This window comes from Lycium barbarum, chromosome 10 (assembly GCF_019175385.1).
Source record: "Lycium barbarum isolate Lr01 chromosome 10, ASM1917538v2, whole genome shotgun sequence".
NCBI lineage: Eukaryota > Viridiplantae > Streptophyta > Magnoliopsida > Solanales > Solanaceae > Lycium > Lycium barbarum.
Window position 1 is genome coordinate 89529758 of NC_083346.1, and position 11987 is coordinate 89541744.

At 35.4% G+C, this 11987-nt stretch overlaps 2 protein-coding genes across 3 annotated transcripts; both read right to left on the reverse strand.

Annotated features, from left to right (window-relative positions):
• Nucleotides 1–1308: 1308 nt before the first annotated feature.
• Nucleotides 1309–4889, reverse strand: LOC132614506 (probable polygalacturonase At1g80170). Of its 2 annotated transcripts, XM_060328970.1 has the most exons (10): nt 4751–4889; nt 4253–4398; nt 3787–4069; nt 3422–3595; nt 3281–3301; nt 2997–3204; nt 2592–2673; nt 2299–2407; nt 1904–2020; nt 1309–1800 (listed from the first exon to the last, which is right to left on the reverse strand). In XM_060328970.1, exons 3-10 carry the CDS (start codon nt 3925–3927, stop codon nt 1510–1512), a joined length of 1143 nt encoding a protein of 380 aa, XP_060184953.1. In that variant the 5' UTR covers nt 3928–4069; nt 4253–4398; nt 4751–4889; the 3' UTR covers nt 1309–1509. The 2 variants fall into 2 exon arrangements, with proteins under 2 accessions (XP_060184953.1, XP_060184952.1); XM_060328969.1 differs by lacking the exon at nt 4751–4889 and having other exon boundaries at nt 3787–3915; nt 4253–4476.
• Nucleotides 4890–5073: 184 nt separating this feature from the next.
• Nucleotides 5074–7825, reverse strand: LOC132614505 (pentatricopeptide repeat-containing protein At4g13650-like). Its single transcript, XM_060328968.1, has one exon. It carries the CDS (start codon nt 7055–7057, stop codon nt 5075–5077), a length of 1983 nt encoding a protein of 660 aa, XP_060184951.1. The 5' UTR covers nt 7058–7825; the 3' UTR covers nt 5074.
• Between the last annotated feature and the right edge of the window lie 4162 nt (nt 7826–11987).

Below are 11987 nucleotides of genomic sequence, written 5' to 3' on the forward strand. Positions count from 1 at the left end.
GAAGGGCAAAAATTAAAGACCACCCAAAATAAAGGGCAATCCGCGCAAAAAACAGATTGAAGAAGGCAAAAAGACGGATAATTGAGCTTGGCCGTAAGCTTCCAATTTAAAGACATATTAGGTTAAAATGTCCCCATAAGTGAAAAGTGTCTATCTTTTACGCCCGCTAATATATACAGGTCAACTTTTCTTTAGAGTCCGTTTGGATTGGCTTATAAGTTGCTTATAAGCTGTTTTCAGTTTTTTTTAGTGTTTGGCTAGCCAACTTAAAGTCATTTTGTGCTTAAAATAAACTTAAAAAAATAATTGGACCCATTTGACTTAACTTATCTAAAGTAACTTATAAGCTGAAAACAACTTATAAGCCAAAAAAAATAAGTTAGATTACCCAACTTATTTTTTTTAGCTTATAAGCTGTTTTCAGCTTATAGACATAAGCCCATCCAAACAGACTCTTATTTTGTACTTGTGAACTATAAGTTGTCTGATAAATTAATCGAACTGCGTGCAAACTTGTTCAGACACCACCGTTGTAATAATAATAAAAAAAAAAATACAAGGCCACAAGGACATAATTCACCAAGAACCAATTAGGTGATTGCTGCGATTTAAAGGCACGATCATTTTGTCATAGCAACTTGTATTAGGGCCCCTGTTTGCCACAGTCCACATAAATGATAATGATTGCCTATATTCCATTTTATTTTCGTTGTTTCTTTGTTGTTCTTGTTAGGACAAAAGGTTGGATGTGAAAAAAAAAGACTAATGGTTGGAATATAATATATATGGAATCTTCTTCTTAACGATACTTCTTGGTCTACTGAAAGGACAAACCTACCTAAAAAGTAGCCATTTTTATGCTAATTTAGGTAAATGGATGGTTGGATTTTCTTTCAAAACAAGTTTGTGCCACATAAAAAGATTGGCCAAATATTCTACCCTTTTGCAAGCCACAACAACAACTCCATGTAATTAGAAAACTATTAGAAAAATCGATGCAAATTATTTAACTTCCAGATGAAAAAGTATCGGACCAGTGTTTCTGAGTATATTGTAATTGCTGATAGAATGAAAGGTACTAATGAGCTCATGGAATCAAATTTTGTGAAAATCTCATGATACTTGGCAGTTGTTAGTCTAGTTCATTTCAGGATTATGTAGTGGAATGGCTGTTGAAGTTCCTTTAGGAATTTGAGTATACAAAAAAGAAATGAGAAACTGGCCCTCGTAAGCCTTCTCAATATATTTGCACACTGACATAATTCTCAATAAATGTGTGTATTACATTGAACTTATAATGGAAAAAAATTAAGTATAAAATATATCCGTATTTATAAATATTTTTAATGAATCCCTGTAGAACAGTATACAGCTGCTATCTTGTCTAGTTAGGAATCTCAGAATCTGAGATTACTCAAATCAGTAAGCACTAAACTACAAGATGTATATTAAAAATATCTGCTACAATAAATCGTCAGGTTGGAGTGATGATGGCATGTAGAAGGCAATTCATAGCTCAGTATGAACGATGTATTTTTCCCTTGATTCCATTTTCTGCTTAATTTTCTTGTCATCGGAGTCGAGACACTCTGCGGATGGATGATTATAACCATAACTGATCCCTGTGGCAGAGTTGCAGTAGACCTCAGCAGTACCATCTCTGGTCTCTAAGTTGATGTTGTTCAGAACAATGTGGCTGCAAGGCACGTTGTCGCTACATGCAAATTTGATTACATTTTTGCTCTTTGAAGTACCACTAACATTCCGGTAAACTATCTCACTTATCTCGACTGCAGATGTCTATAATGTCAACAACAAATGACACTTTGTCACATTAACTATTGGAGAGCTTATTTTTTCCTTTGCCAAGTAATACATTATCAGTTGAAAACATGACAATTACCTGGTTCTGGCAAGACTTTGGTGAATCACAATAGAATTGGTCAATGATGATAGGATTGGAAACATCTTGCATCATTACATTTTGGAAGCGCACTCCACACACATAACCTGATCCTCCCTAAGAGAACAACTTTTTTGTCATTATTATTTCTATATTAGCAGACAATCTAAGTGCCACTGTAAAAGCATTTTCCTCGTTGGGGCTCAGATTTTTGTATAAATAAATCAATCTTTTGCATGACAAGGTCACTGAGAGTCTGAGACTTTAGTTATTTGCAAATTAAAAGGAAAGATGTTGTAACATCTGCTTAAAAAGTCTTAATTTCCAAACGATCATGTAGGTAATGCCATATATAAGGATAAATTCAATTGCTGCACATGAGTAAAACGGCATACCTGCCATGTCTTGATCCGCAGACCATTTGTGGTAGCTCTGAGAAATGCATTATCAAGTACAACCCCAGTAACTATACCAACAGAGTTGTCCTTACCAAGGCTCCCGATGCTGGCAGACATCATTCATGCAACAGAATCAGTTTAGAAGACAGCGTGGGAATTATATTATTTTTTGCTTATTCTTTCAAAATTTGACATCCGAATTTATTTATTGACTCCTACTAGATCCCTTCTGCTGAACTTATAAAGGTAATTTTACGAAAAGGGCATCGATAACAGGAAAAATGTGCTACCTGATTCCGTGGCCAGGTCCACAGTAAATTCTCTTCATCTTGATATTGGAACTAGCATTGACAATAGAGACACAATCATCACCTAAATAAAAAAGGAAGGTAACCAGTATTGATTCTTTGTTCATAAAGCATATTCATGATATCAATAAAGGCATGTTCATTATAACAGTGCATGTGACTGAATACTTGAGAAAACACAGAGCATGAAAGGAGGGGCTCGTACATGTTTGCAAGCTAGCTTTTTCATATAGTAAAGTGAGATGTAGAGAGCTCAAGCAGATATTTATGGTAGCTATGAAGTGCCTTGTTTGACAGGCACATTTATGAAAACAATACAATTGCACATTACTTTCAAAGAGATTTCGTCCTTGAAGTCAACTTAGATAATATGAGAGATGACGATACCTGTTCCAATTTTGGAATTCTGGAGTACAACATTTGTAGATTCAGTTATATGGATTCCATCAGTATTAGGACTGTCTTCAGGAGCAGAAACCGTAACACCAGTTATACGTATGGACTCTGATCGAGAAATGACGAAATTCATCTGTTGGCCATTTTGGATTGTTAGGCCCTTCACCTTTATACTCGAGCTCCCGTATATAGTTAATGCCTGCAATTAGAATTCTGCATAAGTTGATTTCACAATTCTGATAAGAGTCATAAGATCCCCCTGGTAGTCCACTTACAGTTGGTGCTGCTCTGCAAGGCTGTTATCGGGATAACCCAAAAGGAAAAAAACAAAAAACAAAAAAACAAGAAAGAATAAGACTATCATCTTTGTCTGTCAAAACACAAAAGAACATATGAGTAGTGCATGTGTCAGTTACATTAGTCTTGTTCTTCTTGCAGGAAGCTGCCCACCATTTGCTGCCAGACCCATCAATAAATCCTCCTCCTTGCAAAGTAACTCCTGTCAAGTTAAAGAAGCCAAGCCAAATTCGTCCATTCTTTGTAAAATCCCAGTTGTTAGGATCACCTGGTGCTACTATAGTTCCTTCAATCTGTTTTTTTAATCACGTTTCCAGTTTATGATAATAGTTAGGTATGCTTGAGCTGGCTTAATAGACGCTACAAGGGAAACAATAATGATTTCAACCAAGTATAATATGCATAAGTTTCTTCTAGAGTAAATGCTAGCAAAATGGAGGACATAAATTCAAACAAGACGTGAAATAGATGCAATTAGTGTAACCTGGACTCTCAATCTGCCCACACAAGGCCCTCGGAACCTTGTTGCATTTACTAGATAACTGCGTCCTGCAGGGACCAAGAAGACTGATTTTCGTGTTGAACAAGCTTGTTTCCACGCATCAACGAAAGCCTGAGATATCATAAAACATATGACAAAGTGGTTGAATGTAACTTGCAAATTCCACAGATGCAGCTCTAATAATCTACTCAAGAAAAGCTTGCATTGGTCGTCTATGTTGTCCGCCCCACTAGAAGAGGAGAATTAAAGAGTAGAGAATAGAAACCTGAAAACATTCAGTAGGCAAGACAACCTTGATTATGAATAAAGTAAATACAAGATGATCATATTTCAACTTGCCTAACACTTTCCCAAACCATTAATTGACATTAATGAAAAAACGTGTAGAAGTCGATCAGCATATATTTGCGGTGAACATATCAGTTTATAAAATGTTAAAACGGATTACCTTGGTGTCATCTGAAACCCCATCACCAACTGCACCAAAGCTATCCACATTGACAAGAATCTTGTTGCCACGATCCAAATCCTCAAACTCTGCTTCATCACCGTCTTCTACATCCAGATCCCCAAACTCTGACAGGAAGACTTCATCTGATAAATCGGTTTTTGCAGCTCCATGAGCCGCCATTAGCAAAACAAGAAACAAGCAGAGGAGTATCTTAGCCATGATTTAGAGGGTTCGGGTATTTTTTTTCTGTATTTCTAGATTCACATAAATCAAGGGAGACCATAGAGTATTAATTTATATGTATGTATTAGTGCTGAAAATGGAGGATTTAGTGGGGTTATATGGCTTGGCTTGGAAGTAGATAAAGGTGTTTCATTTTCTACAAGACCACACTTCAAGTGTAAGAATATCATTTTAGAGATCTTTGCTTTACTCCTCAGCCATGATTCAATATACTATTTGTAAGTAAAAGTGCTCCTCTAGATACTTTCTCACCTTTACAGCAATAAATTTTGCAGCGCCGATCTTCAAAAGTTCACCTTTTAGGCAGTCAAATTACCAATGAAGTAGTTTTACTTCATCAAATGTGAAAATCTTGAAAAAGAAAAGGAGAACTAGACAAAAGGTGTTTGGTAGTTGGAGAGACCAAACAAGGCATATAAATTTCTTCTGCAACTTGTATTTTGGTTGTGGAGTCGGTTAAGAAGCAGCATAGTTATACTTTTTAAAAGAAAAAGTATATCCAGAAGGTCCTGCAGACCAAACAGCCAATTAGCCATTCAGATGTCCTCTTCAGACTCTTTTTATTTAAGTGGATATTTAATGGCACTCATGCACCCGAATTAAACTATAGCCAATATCACTGCTCATCTTCCTTGCGACTGCAACCTCTTGAATATATATTGCAGTCTCAAACTCCCCAATTTCAGAATAAAAATTTGAGGCCTGTAACCAAACAGAAGGATCCTCTGGCTCAAGATCCATTAACTTTTTAGCTGCTCTTCTTCCAACATTCTCATTTTGATGAATCCTGCAACTTCGCAAAAGTGAGCTCCACATGACAGAATCTCCTGTCGATGATGCATGATTTAGCAACTCTTCTGCCTCATTGACTAGACCTGCACGGCCTAGAAGATCCACCATACATGAATAGTGCCGCCTGTCTGGATAGACCTCATGAAGAGTTCTCATCGATTCAAAAATCTTTTTCCCTTCTTCGACTAGACCTGAATGGTTGCAGCCCAACAGTATACACAAGAACGTGACTTCATCTGGTTTTACACCCTTTTGGATCATTTCTTCAAACATTCCAAGGCATTCACTTCCCATTCCTTTACGAGCATATCCATTAATTATTGAAGTGAAACCGAGGATATTAGGTGAGGGAAGCGCTTCGAAAATCTGCTGAGAGAATCTAATCTGTCCCGATCTTGAATATGCATCAATCAGAGAACATAAGACCATACTATCAGAATCAAAACCTGATTTTATTGCACAACAATGCAACAAAGCACAGTTATCCAAGCTAGGAGAGGAATACAATGATAATGCCTTTATTGTTGAGGACAAACTCACTTCATCAAACACAATATTTTCACAAACCATCCGACTAAAAAGCTCAAACACATCTTCGAGGAAACCGAGATGCAGCAAAGATGTCATCATTGAATTACAACATTCGAGACTTCTCTTACGGGAACTCTGGAATACAGAAACTGAACTTTCAATATCATCATTTTTCCCATACATATCAATCAAAGCCGACTGAATGAGGACACTTCCATAATCAACACCCGATTTTACAACAAAATTATGTATCTGTTTTCCAAATAGCAGTTCCTTTCTGCGACTTGATAAATTCAACAACGCTACGAAAGACATAGCAGATGGATGTTTGTCCCACGATCTCATCTCTTCTAGGACTCGAACAGCTTCATGCAACAAATTATTGGCAGCATAGACGGTAACCATTGAATTCCATGAAATGACATCCTGAGGTAGAATACACTCAAATGCTTTATCGGCATCAAGCAAAGCGCCACAAGCAGAGTAAAAATCCACCAATGCATTCGCTAAAAAAATACTCGATTCTAACCATCCAATCCTAATCACACGCGAATGCATCTCCCTGCCCTTATCAAAAACTCTCTCTTTACAACAACCATGAATCAAATAACAAAATGTAAGTCCATTAGGCTCCACATTCTCCAACTTCATATCACTATACAACCTTAACAACTCAGTCGATTGTCCCAACTCACAAATTCCACGTAAAACCACGTTCCATACCGCTAAGTTTCGTTTTGGTAAGTCATAAAACAATTTTAAACCAACATCTATAAACCCCATTTGTATATACATATTAACAAGTGCACTAGCAATATATAAGTTCATATTAAACCCCAAAACAACTACTCTACTATGAATCTCAACCCCTTCTTTACATAAACCTGCATTAGCACATATACTCAATATAGATGACAAAGTAGATGAATTCTCCTTAATACCTAAAGAAACCATGTTGTTATACAAGTTTAGTGATTTTCTTGGAAACCCATTTTGATTGTATCCAGAAATCATGATATTCCATGTAATTACATCTCGTTGAGGCATTTTGTCGAACATGTGGAGTGCAGAGGTTAAAGATTCATATTTGACAAGATCATGTAATGTTTTGTTTAGTTTGATAACATCAACAGAGGAATAGTCACGAGGTTGTTGGGTTTTGAGTTGGCAGTTGTGAGAATGAGTTGTTATGTGTCTCATTCTAGCAAACGATGGTATAGCAAGTTTTGTCCGCATTAATAATGAATTTTAATAAAACAAAATAATAAGTAATGAGCTAAGTCATAGGGAGATTTTAAGGGGCATCAGATATTAGTCCCAAATTAAGCGTTACCTTACAAAAATCAAGTACATTAAGAAATTAACTACTCTTATTTATGGGCTAATTACACTCAGTATCAATTGGAATACCAATGCGACCAAATTTAGCCCATATTTGAGTTTCTTGGCCATAGTAACCCAACTCCAGTTTAAATAAAAATTACTTTTCAAAAAATGACCCATTCCCCTCTTCCGCCCCCTCTCTCCAGTGCCTCCTTCTTTTTCGTTTTTTTTTTCTAATTTTTTTAATTTTTTAATTTTTTTTTTTGGAGTTCGCCACTGCCTCCTTTTTTAAAAAAAAATTTAATTTAATTTTAATTTTTAATTTTTATTTTTTTTAAATTTTTTTTGGAGTTTGCCACTGCCTCTTTTTTTTTTAAATTTTATTATTATTATTTTTTTTTGTTTTTTAGTTTTTTTTTTTTAATTTCCCATCTCCCTTTGTCAGGCCAGATCTTTAATTTTTTTTAATTTTCCCTCTCCTTCTGTCACGCCGGATCTTTGATGTTTGAACAGTTGGTTCTGGTGGTGGTGTTGGAGTTCGCCCGAGAACGGAACTCCGGCGATGACTGTATATTGGTGTATATGAGTGTATAATACTGTATGTCGGTGTATACTGTAACACCTCGTACCTTTAACCTAAGCTTTGACCATGATCCTAGACTTAGAAAACCAGATAAAGAATGTGGCAATTAGAATTTCCTCTTCAGTTGTAAGATGGTGGTTTACGCCCATGAACAGTGACCGTATTTCAGTATACGACCCTTATTTCAAGTCGTAAATTGGTACCAAATATTTCTGAGCATTCTGGAATTTGACATTTGGAGGCTACATTGTTAAAAATGGACCGTATTTCAAAATACGGCCCGTATTTCAAAACTTATTTGGAATTTGGGAAAACTTGTCCTCCTTATTAGCAGCCCAGATCTCTTTTGTGCTCGGCTTTCTTGATGAAAGTTGTAGAGCTTTGAAATACCTTTCCAATGGTATATTATGGGGGTCAAACGGACATCTGTGCAAAGAGTTATGACCATTTTACTGAAGAGACGCAGTGCAGTCCATACGGAATACGGACCGTATTTCAAAATACGGCCCGTACTTCAAAATACGGCCAGCATTTTGCTGGACGTAAAATTTAATTTTTCCAGAACAGTATATATTCGTCCATATCAGTTCAAATCGTTATTTTTCATTCCTTCAAGCCCTAGAACGACCTCCTACCTTCCCCCATCATCAAGAACACCAAGGTAAGCCTACTCTAATTATTCCAACTCAATTCTAACATATACTCTAATAATTTAAACAAGAAATCATCATTCCTAAACTAGGGTTTTCAAGAAAACCCATCTCAAGGTTCAAGAATTCAAGATTTTGAAAATCTTCTTCAAAGCTCAAGTCTTTAATTCAAGTTTTGGAGCGACTAAGGTATGTAGAGTTACTATCTACGTGTGGGAACATCATTGTTCTTCCCCATGCCTCATAATCCATAAATTATGATTCTTTACGAAAACTAGGATTTCTATACCATGCTCATGATAACTCTAGGTCTATGTCCATGATTATATTATGTATGAATTGTTATAATTCCATCATTGAGTTCTTAATATTTCTTTATGATTATTAAGAATCTGTCCGTAATCTATGAAAAATCCATATATCTCATTCCATGGGTTCATGCATGCTAGTTTATGATATATTATGCTATTTTCAAGAAAATACTATACATGTTTTACAAGTTCATGCAAGCAAGCTATAATTTATGATATCCATGTACAAGCAAGTTATATTCATGAAAACCATGGGCAGCAAGTGCCACTTATTTTACATGTTCATGATTTTAGGAGTTGCTTTAATTACCGAGGAAGGCTTCAGATAGCCTGAAACTACGTAGCCACTGTAGGATGAGGATCGCTCCACCCATGTCCCGGACGATCTCTCATAATGACTGGATCCTTTCATATTTTATTAAATCTCATGTTCCCTGGCAAGGACTGAGTGTTCTGCTGGCGGGACAAAAGCACCAGACTATGGATCGGTTATAAGTTATTGCTCTCCCTACTTATGATATTTTTACCATGTTATATATATATATATATATATATATATTCATGTTCATGACCAGGTTTCAGTTCCTATCATTATTATTTCATGTCCCATGTTATTTCATTCAGTTGCTTTACATACCAGTACATTCAAAGTGCTGACGTCCCCTTTCTATTGCCCGAGGGGCCTGCATTTCACGATGCAGGTACCGATATATAGGACGACACATCTGCTCAGTAGGACAACATTCATATTAGCTTATTGGTGAGCCCCATCTCATTCGGGGTTTAGTCAACTTTTGTTTTATGATTAGTTATGTATCTAAGGTATGCTGGGGGCCTTGTCCCAGTAAGTATGTTTTCCAGTCCGACTCATAATAGAGGTTTCATAGACTAAACAAGTTAGTTATGTTATGTCAGACATTCAGAGTTGTATAGCCATTTTGGCTCATTCATGTTATTTCTGCACTCATGTTTAAACAAGTATTTTTATTAAGTATTATGACTTACTACGTTTTATAAAGACTCATCATGCATTCACGTTATATTCCACTCATGTTATGCCTCATGATGATTCAGCAAGCCATGTGGTTCACTCGGTTACATGCAGTAAGGCACCGAGTGTCGTGTTTCGCCCAGGCCATGGTTCGGGGCGTGACATATACGCCGGAGAACGGAACTCCGGCGATGACTGTTTATGGGTGTATATGAGTGTATATGGGTGTATATGGATATATGGGTTATAATATTGTATATGGTTGTATTATATTGTATAATAATGTATATGAGTGTATATGGATGTATATGGATATATGAGTTATAATATTGTATATGGGTGTATAATATTGTATATGAATGTATATGGGTGTATAATATTGTATACGGGTGTATATGGATATAAGGTTTATAATATTGTATATGGGTGTATAATATTTGTATATAGGTGTATATGGATGTATATGGGTATATGGATTATAATTTTTGTATAATATTGTATATGAGGGCATAATATTGTATATGAGTATATGGATTATAATGTTGTATAATATTGTATATGAGTGCATATCGGTGTATATGGGTATATGAATTATAATACTATATTAAAACAAAATAAAATAATAATAATAAAAAAAAATAAAAAACGAAAAAGGAGGCAGCGGAGAGAGAGGGGAGAAAAGGGGAGTTTTGGGCTAGAGCTTTGCAATGTAAGTTTTGGGCTATTTTTTTACAATGTAAGTAATCCAATTGTATATTTATGAAATTTCCCCTAGTTATTAGATGTTTTTGGCGAATTGACCAATATTAAAGAGGATTATTTTTTTTAATATTAAGGGGCATAGTTGAAACTTGAAAACAGGTGTCAATTTTTGTCTTGAATACTTAAAGTGATACTTATTTTGGGACACATTTTTTTCCTATGGTGCCACTTATTTTTGGGGCAAGGGAGTATAAATTTACTATAGCTAAATAATTTAACAAGGTGAAAATATATGTTAACTAATTATGATTAAATATAAAAATCATGGCAAAACACATGTTATGCATTTATCGACTTGATATAAATAATTTTTTTACCAATTACAAAGACATGTTATCAACACGAATGTTGACAACATTGAGGGTCCAAATTTATAGTACATCACAAATGTTATTTAGTTATATGATCTTTTCTTATAGGATGTCAGTAAAAAAAAATAACATAAAAGATATGTCAATTAGGCACATAATATTTTCGGAGCATCATTTTTCAATTCAGATTATAAGTGGACATACAAAACTATTTTCTCCTAAGTGATATGTATTGATAATATAAAAAATATTTCCATAATCAAAACTTTTGTCTATTATAAACATTGATTTCTTAGGATAACATTGATCTGTTAAGCTAAACATTTATCAAATTAGGGGTGTGCAAATACCAGTTTAATCAATAAGCTGAACCAATAAAAACGTTACTGGTTTATCGATATCGGGTTATTGGGTTAACGGTTTGTAAACGCTTCGTAATGTTTTTATTGGGTTAATTGGGTTTTGGTTCGGTTTTCAATTTTAAAGATTTAATTAATGGTTAAACCAATAACCCTGTTACACCTCGGATTTTCACACGTTAAAGTCGTATCATGAGTTAGTCGATGCAAGTTCAAAAGAAATTATCTTGAGGTTAAAAGGGATTGAGCTTATTAATATAAATGGTTATAAGAGTCTATAAATAAGATTAGTAAGTGGCGGAGGTTTGGAGGGTGAATGAATTGAAGAAGCATGAGTTTCGTCAAAAGTCGGCAAGTTGGAAATACGATAACTTGTACTTTTGGGTGAGATTAGGAGTGCTTCACATGGTAAGCAAGTAATGATATGAAGTATTTGAATCGCATAATGGTCTCTTTTAAAGTTTGGAAGTCAAACGAGTTGTAATACGAAAGCCGACTAAGGGCGTCGCAAGTTAAGTTTGTAAATTTCACTGAAATTTGGGTCAGATGTCGCGGAGCTTTTCTCTAAATATACTTGGAATTACTAGGTGATCTACCCACCAAATCGAAGGTCTACGAGTCTAGTTTCTAGAACATTTAACCGTTCATCGATATGACATCGGAATAGAGAGATATTCGCATTTCCGTCCAGGGGTGCAAACTGCCGCGGGAACAGCGAACATAGTCGGTGTTCAAAGATGGCTTTGCATATATATTCACCCCTTCCACGACTTGTCTCTTATTTTTCCTCTTCCTACGACCTCCAAACCCTAGGATTCATACTTAAACACTTCCCCATCAAACACAAGATAATCAAAGGGCAAATTATACAAGTCT

What these genes read in the sequence shown, in the direction of transcription:
- LOC132614506 (XM_060328969.1), bottom strand. Translation starts at nt 4,474, where the DNA reads ATGGCTAAGATACTCCTCTGCTTGTTTCTTGTTTTGCTAATGGCGGCT. An exon ending in TGGGCAGATTGAGAGTCCAG is followed by an intron (nt 3,596 to 3,786) that starts GTTACACTAATT and finishes TTAAAAAAACAG; the next exon opens with ATTGAAGGAACTATAGTAGC. An exon ending in GCAAGAAGAACAAGACTAAT is followed by an intron (nt 3,302 to 3,421) that starts GTAACTGACACA and finishes TCCCGATAACAG; the next exon opens with CCTTGCAGAGCAGCACCAAC.
- LOC132614505 (XM_060328968.1), bottom strand. Translation starts at nt 7,057, where the DNA reads ATGCGGACAAAACTTGCTATACCATCGTTTGCTAGAATGAGACACATA.